The 19,198-nt window shown below is 36.3% G+C and overlaps 1 protein-coding gene across 6 annotated transcripts in view; it reads right to left on the bottom strand.

The window, feature by feature from the left end:
* TANK (TRAF family member associated NFKB activator) overlaps positions 1-19,198 on the bottom strand; it is a 94,651-nt gene that overhangs the window by 36,093 nt on the left and 39,360 nt on the right. For 4 of the 6 annotated variants that reach the window (XM_046018860.1, XM_046018859.1, XM_046018857.1 and 1 more), the window contains exon 3: positions 15,230-15,388. The exons of the other annotated variants lie outside the window; for them this stretch is intronic. In XM_046018860.1, coding sequence (XP_045874816.1) covers positions 15,230-15,388 — 159 coding nt within the window. The remainder of the gene's footprint in view (positions 1-15,229; positions 15,389-19,198) is intronic. 6 annotated transcript variants of the gene reach the window in all.

Genomic DNA, 19,198 nt, shown 5'->3' with positions numbered 1-19,198 from the left:
ATTTCTCCATCTGCCTCTGCTGCTCTCCCTGCTGGTGCTCTTTCACTCTCTTAAATAAATAAATAAAATCTTAAAAAAATATTTGATTTTGGGGGCGCCTGGGTGGCTCAGTGGATTAAGCCGCTGCCTTCGGCTCAGGTCATGATCTCAGGGTCCTGGGATCGAGCCCCGCATCGGGCTCTCTGCTCTGCAGGGAGCCTGCTTCCTCCTATCTCTCTGCCTGCCTCTCTGCCTACTTGTGATCTCTCTCTCTGTCAAATAAATAAATAAAATCTTAAAAAAAAACTAATAAAAAAATATTTGATTTTGAATTCAATTTTTATCAAAGTTCAAAATTAGTGAAATTATTATTTTCAGAGACCAGTAAGCTTAAAGTTCTTCATAAATTACACAGCTATTCCTAGATTCCCAAAATAAATTAGCTTACGAAATTAAAGCAAAATGCCACATTTTCCCAAATAAAGGGTGAAATTTTATAGTAATACACTTCAAACAAGAATAACTGACAGAACTGCTAAGTAACTCAAGTGGTTTGTTATCTTTGCATGTTGCCTGAGAGTAGTGTTATAAAACTTGATAACCCCCACAGAACTCTGCAAAGTAACTTATACATAGTACATCCTTGTACTATGTATATAGTACATCCTTGATGAAAAAAAGAAGGAAATAAAGACTCCAAGTTAGAAAGAAAAAGAAGCCTAACTTTATTTTTATAAATAGAACGTATCTTGTGCGTCCATCTGGGCCATATGACCTGTGATTATGAGTCTCAGAACAAAACCTTAAACACCTGGGCCATGCCTCTTACAACAAGACATCTTATTCCTACATAACTTTATAATCAAAACCCTAGAGTGAGTAGGTTGACTGAAAGGATTTAAAGGTCTGTAGCAAATTCTGTAATAGCTTAAATTTACCTGGGCTACACAGAACTACCAGGCTGAGGAATCAGCAAACATGCTGATATTACTTCTTCAGTATCTACTTCTGCATATTTACAACTTTCTCCAAAGAACTCAAAGCTCTTCATAAACACTGATCAATAATTGCCCATTCTTTCATTACACTTCGATAGGGAAAAATATTTTACCATCCAAACACTAAGTAACCAGTACAGAAAACTTAGCTTAGCAATCACAGATAGGCCCAGAATAAGTATGTAAGTTATTCAAACCTCAGCTCATTCTCCTTCTACTATGTATTTTTTCCCCCACCTTCACGGAAAACCAAAGGACTTGTATTTTCTTTTGGAACCAACTCAAAAGGCTCTACCGGGTAATATTCATCTTTAAGTCTCTGGCTTAGAAACATATTTTAGCACACCTACATATAAAATAGTGTAGTAAATGAATAATGCTGAAAATGTATTCATTGGCTGAGAAAAATTTCAAGTTGAAGTTTTGAACTACATCTTAAAACTACTTAATAAAGTATAAACTCCAGCAAACTCTGTAATAACTTAAAAACTGATATTCTGGAAGTTCAGTAGGGGGAAAAGAATAGCAATGGTCTTTGTTTTCTTACTGCTTTTTACATATACTTATATTATACACATACTATATTATATCATATTATAGTATTCTAGTCTAATTATATTTCTGATTTTGCTTTAGACTATGACTTATTCAAGGGTAAAGGCTATTTTCTTCTGGTATCTCTAGAATATAGCACAGTGGCTGGCAAATGTTGAGATGCTCAGTAAATACTAGTGGAATAAATAGACTTTAAGTTGTTAATTAAGTAGTTAAGTATCAGAGAAATAGACATGACTTCAGAAGTTACCTGAAAGAATGGAGAAAAGGCTTTGCTTATATTTTATAAAGGAAACAGGAGAAATGGAGACAGGTCAGTAAGTGAATAAGACGAAAGGAAATTAAGTTGGAAAAATGGGCACAAAAGATAGGCAATATCGAAAGTTTTTTGTTTTTTGTTTTTTTTGGAAAAAAGGGAAGCTCATACCATTAACAAAAAAGTACCAATTCAAGAAAAGAAAATACATATTTAGAAAATAGTATAGGGGCGCCTGGGTGGCTCAGTGGGTTAAAGCCTCTGCCTTCAGCTCAGGTCATGATCCCAGGGTCCTGGGATCGAGTCCCAGGGAGCCTGCTTCCCCTTCTCTCTCTGCCTGCCTCTCCACTTACTTGTGAACTCTGTCTGTCAAATAAATAAATAAAATCTTTAAAAAAAAGAAAATAGTATAAAGATTCTGACCACAAGGTTATGAGAGGGAAAGTTCAAAAGAAGATATTATATCAAATTGGGAAATAACCAGCAGAATTAAATTTATTTGTTATATATATATATATATATATATATATTAAGATTTTTTTTTCTTTTTATTAAATGCTTTTGTTCACTGAACAGATCTGAATAAACTTACAACCTGAAAAGTCCTTTTTAAAGGTCAGATAATTGTACTGTCACAGTATTTTTAAAAAAACAATACAATTACAAACCAAGTAGATTCCAGCCCTATCAAAGACCTCACAAAACAGAAAAATCACTAACAACCACATTGAAAATGTACAACAGCAATGTCTTGTCAACACTTCTGTACAGAGCACAGACATGACAGCTAAAACAGACAGAAGAGAAGATGCTTTTGACAGCCAGTGTGTGTGAATGATTCTTTGAGTCAGATGGCAGCAACAAGTTACCAACTAGGAGATCTGCATGACAACTAACCATCCATCTGTATCAAACACCATCTGGCCAAGATGACTCTGGCTTCTGTGTATTTGACACGCCTTCCAATTCCAAAGACTAGCAAAACAAGTGGTCTACCAGCATCTAAAGAGGTAAACAGGTACTTAGGTACTTGTGCCATAATGTACTCTGCAGTCTTTCCTAGTGTTCAATAGCAAAACTTAAAACAATGCTATCAATATAGTACTCATTTTAAATTTATTAAAAATGGTTGTCCATACATGTCCTTCCCTGGTCATAAACAAAGCAAAGCTTATCTTTAGAACTGTCCCTTTATCCAGGGAAAATTTCAATTCATCTTCAAAACTAAGGCAGCATATTCTCTATAATTTTGGATATACAGCTGCTCAAGTTTTCATGGGTTTCATAAATATTAAAAGAGTTCTATAAATTGAATTTTTTTTCCTACTGCTGACACTGAAAACTGTCATTTTTTTGTATTTCTCAAAGCACTTTTTTCCTAGACGGAGGAACAAAAGTTCAAGTGCCCTTCGTCATCAATGATACTTACAAAAGGTCAAACATCATCTCTTTTCATCCTCAAGAACTAATCTCAATATTCTCAAAAATACCATTGTTTTCCTATTTTCTTCTGGTATAAAGACAATAGGAATTTAACAAATTGAATTGGTTAAAAAAAGAATCTCAATTTAAAACCTTTCAGACTGTTACAAGATAAACAAAGAGAACAAAAGCTTTATAGAAGGCTATCACAAATGCTCTCAATAAGGAAACTCCACAGTTCATGAAGTAAGACAATTAAATAACAACTGTCCCAATATGCAACACTTCCATCACAAACTACCTTATCTTGAAACTCTGGGTAAACTAAATACCAACTTCAATTTTAAGTCAAAAAAAAAAAAAAAGAGAGAGAAAGAGAGACTGTATAGGATTAACAACTCAGAGATCCTGGTTTACACAGCTTATTCTTCAACCAGTCTTTGCTGTATTTTCTTATAACCTAGTTATATTCCCCCACCCCAGGGTCCCCAGTCCCATAAAAAATTACTTAGACTGCAATCTGACAGATCAGATAATCAATCTGATTATCTACTATTTAGTGACAGTGCTGCAAACAATTTCTCAGCATGCCAAATGATAAAAAATGACAAACTATTTTTATTTTATGATCTTGTGTTCTGGTTCTGATTAATTTACTTAGTCTCTTGGAGCTTTGGCTTCTTTTTTTCTGAAATGAAAATGGTATTTGCCTGAAGAACTGAAGAAAATGTTGTGTATAAATTATCTGGTACATAATAAGCTTTTTGCAAATGTTAGTTCCTTTCCTTTAAAAATGAGCAAGATATCTATATAATATCTGTTACCATAGTATGCAGTGTATGCATCCATTAACTAAAGCCTTGATTACCACTGAACATGGATAATATGTCACCAGACTTAACAACCTCTCCATGCTCTAAGCCAGTTTTCTCAGTCTTTCTTCTAGTTCATTGTAACCTAGGACTCTGAAGTTTCTTTCTGAGAAAGCAGTGTGGTACCTCCATTGAATCAAAAACATTTTGTCAAGCAAAAAAACCAAGAACCCCCGTTCTTCAAAGTTTACGAAGAGAAAAAATAGTGAAAAATGATTAAGGAACAATTAATGGCTGTTAAAAACTACAAAAGCAGCACATTTGTTGAGAAAATGCAAAACAACAAAATGGCTACCATCACTTCCACAACAAAACCCCACATATATACATGGTAAAAGTGAGTCTCCTCCTTAACTGTGACTTCTATTCCTCCTCAGAGTTAATTACTGACACTTTGGTATGTAACCTCTCAGAACTTCTGTACACATATATATGTATCTTACTTTTCAAAAACTGAACTATTTTGTAACCAAAATTTTCAACAATACATTATCATTATATGGTCATTTCACTGAACATTTACTATGCACCAAAATCAGAGTGTTCTATTTTATTTTAGTTCTTTAAGTCTGAGTAGATTATCTCCCACATTTTATAGGTGAGAAAAGAAACAAAGAGGTACAAAGTAACTTGCCCAATGTTTCTCAGTAGGCAGTGGAGCTGGAATTTGAATTTAGGTTTGCCTGACCACCAAAGCCCAAGTCCCTAAAAAACCACTATGGCATATCACGTAAGTATATCCAGTTCTACCAAGATTCTCTTTTTGCTAAATATAAATACTCTTTCCTTCATCTCATCTGAAGTGGCAGGTTATACACCAGACTCTCAAATTTCTCCTTTTAACCCAGACCTCTCCTCTGAGGTTTCTAGGTCTCTCCTCTAGATCTATGTGGCCAAGTGTCGCTGGGAAAGCATTTCAACTTTTAGATATTCAGAACTGATGATCTCCTCTCCCCAACTTCTCTTTCTCCCTCCTCCCACCCCAGTTTCCTGCAAAATCAAGTCCTTTGCACTTCCTCTCTGTATATAGCACCATTATTTATCTACCCACATATCTACCTATTGAGAAAGCTGTAACAATCCTTCACATCTACTTGTTCTATAGTCAATCCATTACCAAGTATCAATTTTAATCTTGTATCTCTCAAATCTATCCACTTTTTAATCTCCAATGTAGCCATCGCCATTCAAGAATTAACTTGCTTTAATTAACTACTGTAATACCTCACTACATGCCTTAAATGTATCAACCAATCCATTCTCTGAACTGTAGACATTGTGTTTTGCAAAATGCATAGGTAATCATAACACCCATTCAGTCCTCCCATCCTTCCCCCATAAGTATCTTTAACAGTTTTCTACTGCTTTCAAAATACAGAACCAAAAATCCTTAAAATAGCTTCTAAAAACTCTACACAGTCTTGCCTGATTCTTCTCATCGCACATTTCCCTTAAAGTTTAAATTCTTCTAGGCCAATGAGTCTTTATAACACATGTCCTTGTACCTGCAAAGGACCCCAACCCTGCCCTTTCAAAATTCAGTTCATAAAGACTATCTTCTCTGGCCTCCTAGATTAGGTCAAGTCCCTAACAGATGTTCTAATAGCAGTTTACTTTTCTTCCTAATATTTATCAGTGTTTGAAAATTTACATTTATTAGATTTCTTGACTAGTCTCTGTTTTACTAGATATACCACCATTCCATGAAGCAGGGAGCATATATGCTTATCATTGTGGACTCAGTACTGAGAACAGTCCCTGATATAATACACTGAGTAGTTGCTCAGAATATCTTTGAATGAACATCACAATTTAAACATTCCCAATTATTAACAGATCTTCTTGAATTTGTATCTTAGCATACCTGCCTAAAAGTTTTGACAGGACATATTTCTGGAAATAAAAACCTGGAACAAAGGACACAAATATTTTAAATTTTGATAGGAAGAAAATAAGTCTATGGCAAAGTACTGACAATGTCCAACAGAAGAAATAAAACTTCAGTCAGAAATGGCCAGAAGCATCTTTATTCTGATACCAGTAGCTTCTGTAGAAAAAAACAAGTGACAACTACTCCATTCCCATGGACACTTTACACAGAAATTTTGGGGACCAACCAAAGAAAGAAAAAAAGAAGAGTGGTAAACAATGAAGCCACTCCCATCTTAAGTGAAAGTAAAGGCGTTATTAAAAATAGTACCTATCATAAGGGAATTTTATGCCTTCATACAATCCTAGAAAACATGTTCTACAAGCTTTTAGAGGTAACATAACCCTGACACTTTACATTTCAGATGGGTCGAGACTATGGATAAAGCAATCTGACAAAACAATCCTTAATGGCTTAACATTTGTTGTCAGGCAAATGTTTGGATCTGAAACGCCTGGGTGGCTCAGTTGGTTAAGCGTCTGCCTTTGGCTCAGGCCATGATCACAGGGTCCCGGGATTGAGCCCTGCGTCAGGTTCTCTGCTGAGCGGGAGAGTCTACTTCTTCCCTCTCCTCCGCTCCTTATCCCAGCTCATGCTCTCTATCAAATAAATAAAATCTTAAAAAAAAAAGTTTGGATCTATAATTTATGATAAAAAATACATGGCGAAATTTAGTCTTATTTGAGGATTTCATCTTAGACTCATTGGTTAGTCAGTAAGGCTCTTGGTAAATGAGATGGCTCTAAATATTCTGTATCATTCACTTTTCTCAGCAGTACAAAGAAAGGGAATTTTCTTTGTAAGCACCTGAACTATCTTATAATTAAGAGATTTCTACCTCTGTATACAAGACATTGCTGAATTTTCACTTTTAACCAAGAACTCGCAAGAAGAGACAAGTATGTTATATTCCACATTTCCTTCTAAAAAATTTTTTTTAAAAAAGATTTTATTTTGAGAAAAAGAAAGTGCATGAGTGGAGGGAGGAACAAGGGAGAGGGAGAGAGAAAGAACCTCCAGCAGACTCCACACTGAGTGCAGAGGCTGATGCAGGGCTTGATCCCAGGACCCTGAGATCATGACCTGAGCCAAAATCAGGAGTCAACTGCTTAATCAACTAAGCCACCCAGGTATCCCTGTTGGCATCCCATTTTCTTTTTACATAATGCAAAGATCTTGGGAAAAGCAGGAGATTAGCTGTAGGAAGTTTTCTGAAACTTAATTCATTTATGAATATGGTAATCTGATTTTAAATGTCAATTTTAAAATTTCAAAATGTTTTATTTATTTTATTACTGATCTTTCTCATAAAAAGATGGTCAAAGAAGCAAGAGAGGATACTTAACTCTTTATTACATGTATTTGGTTTCTTCCACAGAACAGTGGCAGAAATGGATGAGAAGCAACCTGGTATAAGTAATAAAACTGATTAAATATTTTAAGCCCACTTTATGGACTCTTACGATATTTGATACTCTCTAGCAACTTTAGCCTAGTCAGTCAAAAGATGTGGCAAAGATTGCTAATTATTCCTCCACATTTTTTTTTTTTTAAAGGATTTTAAAGAGACGCAGTGAGAGAGGGAACACAAGCATGTGGAATGGGACAGGGAGAAGCAGGCTTCCTGCTGAGCAGGGAGCCCAGTGGGGGTTAGATCTCAGAACCCTGGGATCACGACCTGAGCCAAAGGCAGATGCTCAATGACTGAGCCACCTAGGTGCCCTATTTTTGTTTTTTCTTTCAGTAATACAAACTTTTACCTGGACACATGGTCATCCAGTTGCGAATATATTTACAGCCATATGATCATATGTCTAAGTTCTGTTCACAGGATGTGAGCAGAGTGACCTATACAAATTTTGAACTGCATAATTAAAAGAAAGCTATCTGCTCTTCCATGCTTCTCTCTGTTCTCACTGGCAGGGAAATGTTAACAAAGTAGAATGGCCACTGCAATCCCAGAGAGGGAAACCACAGTGAAAGGACTGTAGAGCTACCTTATCATCCCTGGCTACTTACCTCTGGACTGCTGCAGGAGAGGATAAACATCTATCTTATCTAAGCACAGCATTTCTTGGTCTCTTGTTTAAAGCTTATCCTGTACAGTAACTAATTCAAGGACCATGCCAACTCTACCACAGCACTATATAAGAGTTTCTTCTCTTATTCTGTAAGCATATTAAAAGTTGTCTAGGGGCGCCTGGGTGGCTCAGTGGGTTGGGTCGCTGCCTTCGGCTCAGGTCATGATCCCAGGGTCCTCCGATCAAGTCCCGCGTCGGGCTCTCTGCTCGGCGGGGAGCCTGCTTCTACCCTGCTCCCTCTCTCTCTGCCTGCCTCTCTGCCTACTTGTGATCTCTGTCTGTCAAATAAATAAATAAAATCTTAAAAAAAAAAAAAAAAGCTGTCCATGTCAGGGGCTACTGTGATTAAAATATCCCTCTACTTTGGAGCAACCAGAAGTCCTCTTAGCATGGGTAACATATGAATGCTTATATAAGGCAACATACAGAATAAGTGATATCAGATTATGAACCTTTTAAGTTCATGCTCTACGTTTTATTTATCTTTGAATCCCTAGCATTTATTATGTACCTGGGACATCATAAGTTATAGGATGAATGAAAGAAAAATTAGTAACAAGCATTATACTCAAGCCTCTTTTCCTAAGAGGTATATAAATTACAAAGTAAGGATTCATTCAAGAAAAGAGGAACCTAAAATAGGTTATTCATAGTAATGGGAAGAACAGTTTGAATACCTGGAATGGGCTGTGATTTAGCTAGATTAGTCAAATAAATCTGGATTCTGGTAAACCTAGTTTCAGTATAAATTCTGCTATGTTGACTGAAAAAAAATTAACTTATTTCCAAGTCTCAGTTTCTTCATTTGAAAATGGGCTATATCTACTTTGCCAGGCTAGGAGGATTTAAACACGAAGCATGTGAAACTTGTAAAATATATTCACTCAGTGAATGATAATTTTCCTTTGTTTTATGATGCAATATAAATTTAAGGATTTAATGAGGAGGAGGATGCAACTGGTTCACCATTATCTGGGGTTACATGACATTTCAGTATGGAGTAGAATAAAGGCTATCCTGGAAGGAAAAGGTAGGAACAGTTATGTCTTAAATGAGAGATTCTAAGATAATTTAATGGCATGGTAGGAACAACAATGGAAAATCTGGTATTGAACTAAAAAAGAAAAACTACTTAGGGTCCAGAGAAAGTAAATATACTTGATGATCAATAACAGGATGCTAATAATAGAATGAGGAATCATTCTTTGAAACTTAAGTGAGGTAATTAAGGATAAATAAAAGGCAGTATAATTCTCCAGAGCAGTTTGTAAAACTCATTACTGCTTAGAAATGATACAGATGAGGAAAAATTAGTAAAGGTCTGGGGATTCAGTTTAATATCCTTCCAAGTAACAATGCTATATATATGGCATATATATATATGGATATATATGGCATATAGATATATATATCTATATATGGATACAGAGCTCAGAGGGCAGATCTGGACTAAGTAGGGAGATAAATTTAGGAGTCATTGTCATAGGTATCTGAAATTACAGGAAAAGATGAGACAGTTCCTATAAGAAGATAAAATAAGAAGTGAAGAAGTCTTGAAAAACTACATGTTCTGGCCCAGTGGTAGGGAACAAACCTAAAAAGGAGATTAAGGGGGCACCTGGGTGGCTCAGTGGTTTAAAGCCTCTGCCTTCGGCTTGGGTCATGGTCCCAGGGTCCTGGGATTGAGCCCCGCATTGGGCTCTCTGCTAGGCGGGGAGCCAGCTTCCTCCTCTCTCTCTGCCTGCCTCTCTGCCTACTTGTGATCTCTGTCAAATAAATAAATAAAATCTTAAAAAAAAAAAGAGAGATTAAGGAAGTAGGGCTCAAGAAGAAATGAGAAAAATCAAACATGCTATCTGGAATGTTAAAAAAAATGTTTTAAGGAAGAGGTAGTACAAGAGATATGGTCAGCCATTAAATGGAATGAGGTAGCCCTACTATGTATGAATCTGAAAGACTACTGGAGATTTTAGGCAAATAAGTTATAGATATGTATTTACGGTCAGGCATTTTTTTCAAATCACAGTTCTACTAGCTTTAGTACTTATTAGATACATGGTTGTGAGCAAATTGTTTCACCTCTCTGCACTTCCTTTTCCTCATCTGAAAAATGAAAATAATACTTCCTCATAAGATTTGTATAATGATTAAATCAGATGACTGTATAAAGCACTTTGGTAAACATAAACTTTGATAAATCTTAGTGATGATGAATGTGAAGATAAAGGCATTTTCAAAAAATGTATTTATTTGAGAGGAGGAGAGAGAGAGCACGTGCACCCTTGTGCATTCCTGCACGGTGGGAAGGGGCAGAGGGAGAGGGAAAGTCTTTTTTTTTTTTTAAAGATTTTATTTACTTGACAGAAAGAGATCACAAGTAGGCAGAGAGGCAGGCAGAGAGAGAGAGAAGGAAGCAGGCCCTGTTGAGCAGAGAGCCCGATGCGGGACTCGATCCCAGGACCCTGAGATCATGACCTGAGCCGAAGGCAGCGGCTTAACCCACTGAGCCACCCAAGCGCCCCGAGAGGGAAAGTCTTAAGCAGACTCCCTGCTAAGTGCGGAGCCCAATGTGGGGCTTATGATCTCATGATCCTAAGATCATGACCTGAGCCGAAACTAAGAGTCAGACCTTTAACTGACTGTGCCACCTGAGTACCCCAAAGATAAAAGACATTTTTGAAAAATTTTAATCTTTTTCAGATTAGCAACATCCTGTTTTTCAAAAAATATGATTCAGGGATGCCTGGGTGGCTCAGTGGGTTAAAGCCTCTGCCTTTGGCTCAGGTCATGATCTCAGGATCCTGGGATTGAGCCCTGCATGGGCTCTCTGCTCAGCAGGGAGCCTGCTTCCCTCTCTCTCTCTGCCTGCCTCTCTGCCTATCTCTGTCTGTGAAATAAATAAATAAAATCTTTAAAAAAATATATGATTCACAAATTACTAACAATGCTTACCCCTGGGAAGTAAGGGAACAATGACTTTATATTCTGTATATCTTGAATTACTTGTATTTTTTTCAATATGCATGTGCTGCTTTTGTAATTTAAGTCAGTACTATTTTTAAAATCACTTATGTGCCCTTATCTGAATTGTTTCTCTCATTAATTTGTAATACTTGTATGCCTTTGCTTGACAGAATGCTCTTAAATGGATGTAGCACATTGACTTCTTAAACAGGAGTCTTGGGCGCCTGGGTGGCTCAGTGGGTTAAGCCGCTGCCTTCGGCTCAGGTCATGATCTCGGGGTCCTGGGATCGAGTCCCACATCAGGCTCTCTGCTCGGCAGCGAGCCTGCTTCCCTCTCTCTCTCTCTGCCTGCCTCTCTGTCTACTTGTGATCTCTCTCTGTCAAATAAATAAATAAAATCTTTAAAAAAAAAAAAAAAAAAAAAAAACAGGAGTCTTAAACTGAGTTCTTGAATTGTACTTTTTCACAGAAACACTGAGAGAACTGGCCTGGAGTATGGACAAGTAAGTCGTAAAAGGCTGGTGAGTTTGTACAAACAGATGAACAGCAACAAAGCAGCTAGTTAGAGAATCCAGGTTACACCAATTCTTTTTTTTTTTTTTTGCAACACATTTTTTTTTTTAAGTTGTGGCAAAATACATACATAAAATTTGCCATTTTAACCAATCTTAAGTGTCCACAGTATTAAGTATTACACTTAATACTGTGGCATTAAGTATATCACAATGTTGTGTAATCATCACCACAAACTATCTCCAGAACTTTTTCCTTTTCCTCAACTGAAACTCTGTACTTTTTAAACACTAACTCTGTTCCCTTCCCTCAGCCTCGAGAAACCACCCTACTACTTTGTGGCTCTATGATCTGACTACTCTAGGTACCTCTTATAAGTAGAATCATACATCTCTATGTCATTTTGTGACTGTCTTATTTCATTTAGCATAGTATCTTTAAGGTTCATCCATGCTGTACTATGTATCAGAATTTCCTTCTTTTAAAGGCTAAATAAATTCCCCTGTATGTATATACTGCATTTTGTTTAACCATTTACCTATCCATGGACATGTGGGCTGCTTCCATCTTCTGACTATTATAAATGAGCTTCCTATGAACATGGTTATACAAATATATCTTCAAGTCCATGCTTTTATTTCTTTGGGGTATATACCCAGAAATGGAATTGCTGACTCATATGGTAATTCTATGTTTATTTTTTTGAGGAAATACCATACATTTCCCACAGTGGCTATACCATTTTATAGTTCCCATCAGCAATGTACAAGAATTCAAACTTCTCTGTATCTTTGCCAATACAGTGGGTATGAACTCGCATCTCATTGTGGTTTTGATTTGCATTTCCCCAATGGCTAATAATGCTGAGGATCACTTCACGTACTTACAGGTCATTTGTACAACTTCTTTGGAGAATGTTCATTCACACCCTTTGCCTATTTTTTATTCGGGTTTTGTTGCTGCTGTTGAGCTGTAAGAGTTTCTTTATATATTCTAGATATCTATCTCTTGCCAGATATATAATTTGCAAATATTTTTCACATTCCTTGGCTGCCTTAATTTTGATGAAGTCCGGTTATCTAATTTTTCTTTTGTTGCCTAATCTTTTGAGGTCATATACAAGAAATCACTGTTAAATCTAATGTCAAGAAACTTTCTCCCTATGATTTCTTCTAACAGTTTTATAATATTAGCTCTTACATTTAGGTTCTCGTTTGAGTTAATTTTTGTATATGGTGAAAGGAAAATCCAATCCATGAACACAGAATTTTCTACAATTTGTTGATGTCTTTATTTTTTCAGCAGTGTTTTGTAATTTTCAGTGTATAAGTCTGTCACCTTGGGTAAGTTTATTAAGTATATCAATATGTACTATATTAAGTATATTAATTATAATATATAAAGTATATTATTTATTTTGATGATACTGCAAATGGAATTTTCTTAATTTCTTTTTCAGATTGTTTAATGTTAATGTATAGAAAATCCTACTAATTTTTGTGTGTTGATTTTGTATCCTACAATTTTGCTGAATTTATTCGTTCTAACAGGTTTTGGTGGAATCTTTAAGAGGTTTTCTACACAGATATAATTTTACATATAACTTTCCAATCTGGATAGTCTTTCTTGCCTAATTGCTCTGGGTAGGATTTCGAGTACTACGTTGAACAAAAGTGGTAAAAGTGAGCATCTTTGTCTTATTCCCATCTTATAAGGAAAGCCTTCAGTCTTTCACTATGGAGTATTATGTTAGTTGGGGTTTTCCATAAATGGCCTTTATTATGTTGAAATATTTCCTTCTATTCCTGATTTGTTGAGTGTTTTTAAAAGGTTTTAAAAGGGTCTGAATTTTGTCAACTGCTTCTTCTACATCAGTTGAAATGATCACGTGGTTCCCCCTCCTTCATTCTGTTACAGCGGTGTACTCCCCTGACTGGTTTTTTATGCCGAAACATTTTTGCATTACAGGAATAAATCTCACTTGGTCAAGGTGTATAATCCTTTTAATATGCTGTTGAATTTGGTTTCCTATCATTTTGTTGAGGACTTTTGCATTGATATTCATAAAAAATAATTGGTCTGCAGTTTTCTTGCAATGTCTGTGTATGGGTTTGGTATGAGGGTCATGATGACCACTTAGAGTACATTAAGAAATGTTCCCTCTTGTTCAATTTTTTGGAAGACTATGAGAAAGACTACTGGTAGTTCCTCTTTGAATGTTTGGCAGAATTTACCATGAAGTCACTGGGTAGTAGGCATTCTTTGTTCAGAACTTTTAAATGACTGTTAATCCCTATCGAATTTTCCTTCCAGCTTTAGGTTTAGTTTGTGCTTCCCTGTCTAGTTTCCTAAGGTGTAAATTAGGTTATTGATTTGAGATCTTGCTTCTTTTTAATATAAGTATTTATAGTTAAAAACCTCCCTCTTGGCAGAGTTTTTACTGCATCCCCTAAGTTTTTTTTTTTTTTTTTAAAGATTTTATTTATTTATTTGACAGACAGAGATCACAAGTAGGCAGAGAGAGAGGAGGAAGCTGAGCAGAGAGCCCAATGTGGGGCTCAACGCGGGGCTCGATCCTAGGACCCTGAGATCATGACCTGAGCCGAAGGCAGAGGCTTTAACCCACTGAGCCACCCAGGCGCCCCATGCATCCCCTAAGTTTTAATATGCTGTGTTTTCATTTTCATTCGTCTCAAGATATTTTCTAGTTTCCCTTGTGATTTCTTTTTTGACTCACTAGCTGTTTAATACTGTTATTTAACTTCCACATATTTTTAGTTTCCTAGTTTTCCTTCTGTTGATTTCTAGATTCATTCTATTGTGATCAGAAAAGATACTTTGTATGATTCCAATCTCTTAACATTTATTAAATCCTTTTTAACGACCTAACATATGGGCTATCCTGGATACTGTTCCACATGAACTTGAGAAAAAATGTGAATTCTGTAGTTGTTGACTAGGGTATTCTATATATGTCTGTTAGTTCCAACTGGTCTACAATGTTGTTCAAGACCTCATTTTCCTTACTGATCTTCTCTAATCTGGGTGCTCAATCCCTCACTGAAAACGTTGAAAGTAGAGTACTGAAGTCATTTGTTTTCTTTTCCTTTTTTTTTTTTTTAAAGTAGGCTTCATGCATGTAGCCCAATGCAGAGCTCAAACTTAAAACCATGAGATCAAGACCTGAGTCGGGACCAAAAGTCAGATGCTCAACTGACTGAGCCACCCAGGTGCCCCAAGGTACTGAAGTCTCTGATGGCTGCTGTACGGCTATCATTTCTTTGAATACTGTCAATGTTTGCATCATATATTTTGGAGTTGTGATGTTTAGTGCATATATAATTACCATATATTCTTGACAAACTGATTATTTTTTCATTATATAATGTTCCCCTTTATCTTATATAAAAATCTTTGATATAAAGTCTCTTTTGTCTGGTATCAATATAGACACCCTTGCTCTCTTTTGGTTACTATTTGCATGGAATCTTTTCCCATCCTTTCATTTTTCAGTCTATGCATGTGCTTAAATCTAAAGTGAGACCTGAGAACAACACAGCTGGATTCTGTTTTTTATCCATTCCGCTAACCTATGTCTTTTGATTAGAATGTTTGATCCATTTACACTTAAATGTAATTACCAGTAGGGAAGTACTTACTTTTGCCATTTTGTTGTTTTCTGTGTATCCTACAGCTTTTTGTTTTTCATTTTCTCCATTACTACCTTCCTCTGTGTTTAGCTGATTTTTTTGTAGTGACATATTTATACATTTTGATTCGCTTTCCCTTTCCTTTTGTGTATATTCTGTAGATATTTGTTTTTAAAAAAAAAAAAAAAGATTTTATTTACTTGAGAGAGAGACTGAGAGAGAGAGCATAAGAAGGGGGAGGATCAGAGGGAGAAGCAGACTCCCTGTTGAGTAGGGAGCCTGATGCAGGACTCGATTCCAGGACTCCAGGATCATGACCTGAGCCTAAGGCAGTTACTCAACTGACAGCCATCAAAGTACCCCTCTGTAGATATTTTCTTTGAGGGTACAATGGAGACAACCTACAACATCCTGAAGTTATGACAATATTTTAAATTGATATCAAACTAAATTCAATTGCATGTAAAACTCTCCAACTTTATAGCTCTGCCTATTTTGTTACTGATGTCACAAATTACATCTTTATATACTATGTATCCATTAATACCAATTTAAAGTAAATCTCTATTTAGTGGGTGCCTGGGTGGCTCAACTGGTTGAGCGGTCTCCCTGAGTCTCCAGACTCCCAGGACCCAGCTCTGCATCAGGCTCCCTGCTCAGCAGGGACTCTGCTTCTTCTGACTCTCCCCTGTCTGGTGTGTGCTCTCTCTCTCTCTCAAATAAATAAGTAAAAATCTTTTAAAGTAATTTTTTAATACTTCTGTCTTTTAAATCCTGTAGAAAATAAAAAGTGGAATTACAAACCAAAATTACAATAAAACCAGTTTTTATATTTGTCTATATATTTACCTTTAAAGAGAACTTTATATTTTCAGATGGGTTCAAGTTACTATCCAGCATCCTTTCATTTCAACTTGAAGGACACTTTTCAGTATTTCTTCTAGGTCAGGTCTAATGGTAATGAACTCTTTCCACTTTGTTTGTCTAGGAAAATCTGAAATTCTTTCTCATTTCAAGGACAGTTTTACCAGATATATAGTGTACTTGGTTAAGAAACTTGTTTCTTTCTTACAGCCCTTAAACATATCATCCCATTGCCTCCTAGCCTGCAAGGTTTCTGCTGAGAAATCCACTGACAGCCTCATAGGGCCTCCCTTATACATGATAAATCCCTTTCTTCTTGCTGCTTTCCAGATTCTCTTTTTGTTTTTGTTGACAATTTGAATATAATGTAGTTTGATGGACGGCTCTTTGGATTTATCCTACATAGAATTTGTTGAGATTCTTGGATTTGTATATTTATGTTGTTCCCCAAATTTCGGAAGTTATCATTTATTATTTCTTCAATCTACTTCTTTTTGTCCTATTCCTTTAATTTCTCTCTCTTTACCTCCTCTTATAATGTGTATATTGTTCCACTTGATAGGTGTCCCATAAATCTCTTAGGCTCTGCTCACTTTTCTTACTTCTTTTTTCTTTTTGCTCCTCAGACTTCATTATTTCAAATGACCTATCTTTGAGTTCACAGAATTTTTCCTCTGCCTGTTTGAGTCTGCCTCTGAACCCCTCTAGCGAAATTTTCAATTCATTTATTGTATTTTTGAAATCCAGGTTTCACTTTTTAAAAATAATTGTCTCATTGTTATAATAGTCTCATTTTGTTTATATTATTAGTTTCCTCATTTCCTTTCTTTGATTCTGTTTTCCTTTAGCTCTTTGAGCATATTTATGACAGTGTTTTGAAGTCTTTGTCTAGTAAGTCTGATGCATGTTTATCAGGGACTGTTTCTGGAAATTTATTATATTCTTTGAAATGTCTACATTTCCCTGTTTCTTTGTAGGCCTTCTATTTTGTTGAAAATTGGGGTATGTGAATAAACTCTCCCAGTCTTTGCAGCCAGGTATGAAAGATCTTCACTAATTAGCATGCCCTTTAGCCTTAAGATTAGCTCAGGGTAAAGACTTAAGGTCTTCCAAGTATTTTCTGAGTGTGTATCTTGTTTGGGCCAGTGTATGTTTCTGTTTGTTTCTGATTTTCCCTGGCTGGTTGGAAGTATCTTAACTTCTCACAAAGTCTTACCCCAGTTTCTTAGGACCTTAAGTGTTTATTATATTCCTCTTCCTTCAATCTCTTACACTTAGATGTCCACTGCAGTCTCTTTCCACATGCTGTGCTGCCACCACTGCCTTCCACAGCTTCCAGCCTGAGACCCAAACCATGCTACCATTCCCAGCTCTGAGTTCCGAGTCAAGTGACTGAGACAGAAAACAGTCCCTTGGATAGTCCACAGACAGGTCAGAATGTTTCAAACAAGTTCTACCCTGCTCCTTCCTTCCTGAGGGAGGGAACCAGGATTGTGCGCTATTTCCTCCCAACTGTACCACACACCCGATGGGCACGGAGTAGGTAAGGGCAAGTAGAAATGCCATGAAATCTCCTACAATATGGTTTTTTCTTGACGAGGTGTCTGCTTGGTTGCTGCAGATCACTAATTTCCAAAGCTTCTATAAAATTATTTCAATCACTCTAAACAAGGGCCTGCCACTTCCTAGTCTGACATCTTGCTGATATCACTCGACAGACCAATTCTTTTAAGCCTAATATTAGGAAAGGCAGGGAGGCTCATTGAAAGCACAGCCCTTGAGGCCTTTTTGCCATCAGAATGCCAGGCAACTTCTCCAAGGTTGTCCTCTTGCTTCTCTTCTTCTCTTGCTCTGCTCTCTCTCCCACTGGTACTTCCTTCTCCTATCACTCCAAATATCTCTGTGAAGATGATTCCCAAATTAGTATTTCCAACTGGTACCCTACTTTAAAGATCCATACTTTAACTGCCTGCCGATCAGCTTCCCCTGACTAATCTTACATTTGAATTCAAAATTTCCAAATCGGGGCGCCTGGGTAGCTCAGCTGTTAAGCGTCTGCCTTTGGCTCAAGTCATGATCCCAGGGTGTTGGGATCGAGTCCCGTATCAGGCTTCCTGCTCCACAGGGAGCCTGCTTCGCCCTCTCCCACTCCCCCTGCTTGTGCTCCCTCTCTTGCTATGTCTCTCTCTGTCAAGTGAATAAATAAAATTTAAAAATAAATAAATAAAGGTCTCTTAAAAAAAAGACTTTCTCTGCCTTTCCCTCTGCCCTTCACTCCCAAAATAAATAAAATCTTTAAAAAAATTTAAAAAATTTACAGTGTATATAAAAGTAATGGAAGACAATGGTATTGGAAGAGAGATAGACACATAGAGATCAGTAAAACAGAATACATAATCCAGAAACAGACTCACCCTTAAAAAAAAATTTTTCCAAATCAAATCAAGTAATAATTTCCTTTACCAAAATCACCACTCAGAGCCTTTGGTCTAAGTTTCACACTGTAAGTTTGAGAGCTTGTCTGTATCATTTACTACTAAAGATTCTAGCTTGTTTTACTTTAAAGTTCAATTTCATTTCTGGGAGTAGTTAGATTAGAACAAATCAGTGATTTACACTTGGCATATCTGATTCTATAATTCAAAAAACAATAAATGTTTCATAAAATAAAATCCCAAGAAATATCAAAAAGATAATAGGTTTTTTGGAATAACATCTTAGAAAAAAGTTAATTAAAAAAAACATAATGAATGAGATCAAAGTACAAAACTTTCTGTCACAACTCTTATTTCATTATACTATAGAGAATGTAATGGCTAAAAAATCTGAATTTCAAAAAGACTGGTATCTTGCTTTAAAGTGGGAATGATTACATTGTTTTCTGAGGATACAGATGCCTCTGTAGTCCCCTCATATGAAGTAGTCTACATCAAACCACAGGGTTTGGGCAATGGATGGTATAGAAAGTGGGAGAACAAAAAGATAAGCACTATCTTGCCTCATCATTGCTACTTCTGAACCAGCAGTCCTTTAAATTCAAGCAAAAGGCCATCCACAAGAAATCCAATTATACCAGTCTTTCCTCAAAACTGCTTATCCTACAATATACCAGTC

This window comes from Meles meles, chromosome 9 (genome assembly GCF_922984935.1).
Source record: "Meles meles chromosome 9, mMelMel3.1 paternal haplotype, whole genome shotgun sequence".
NCBI classification, from domain to species: Eukaryota; Metazoa; Chordata; class Mammalia; order Carnivora; family Mustelidae; genus Meles; species Meles meles.
The sequence above is the reverse complement of the archived record's forward strand: the minus strand, read 5'-3'. Positions and strand labels throughout refer to the sequence as shown.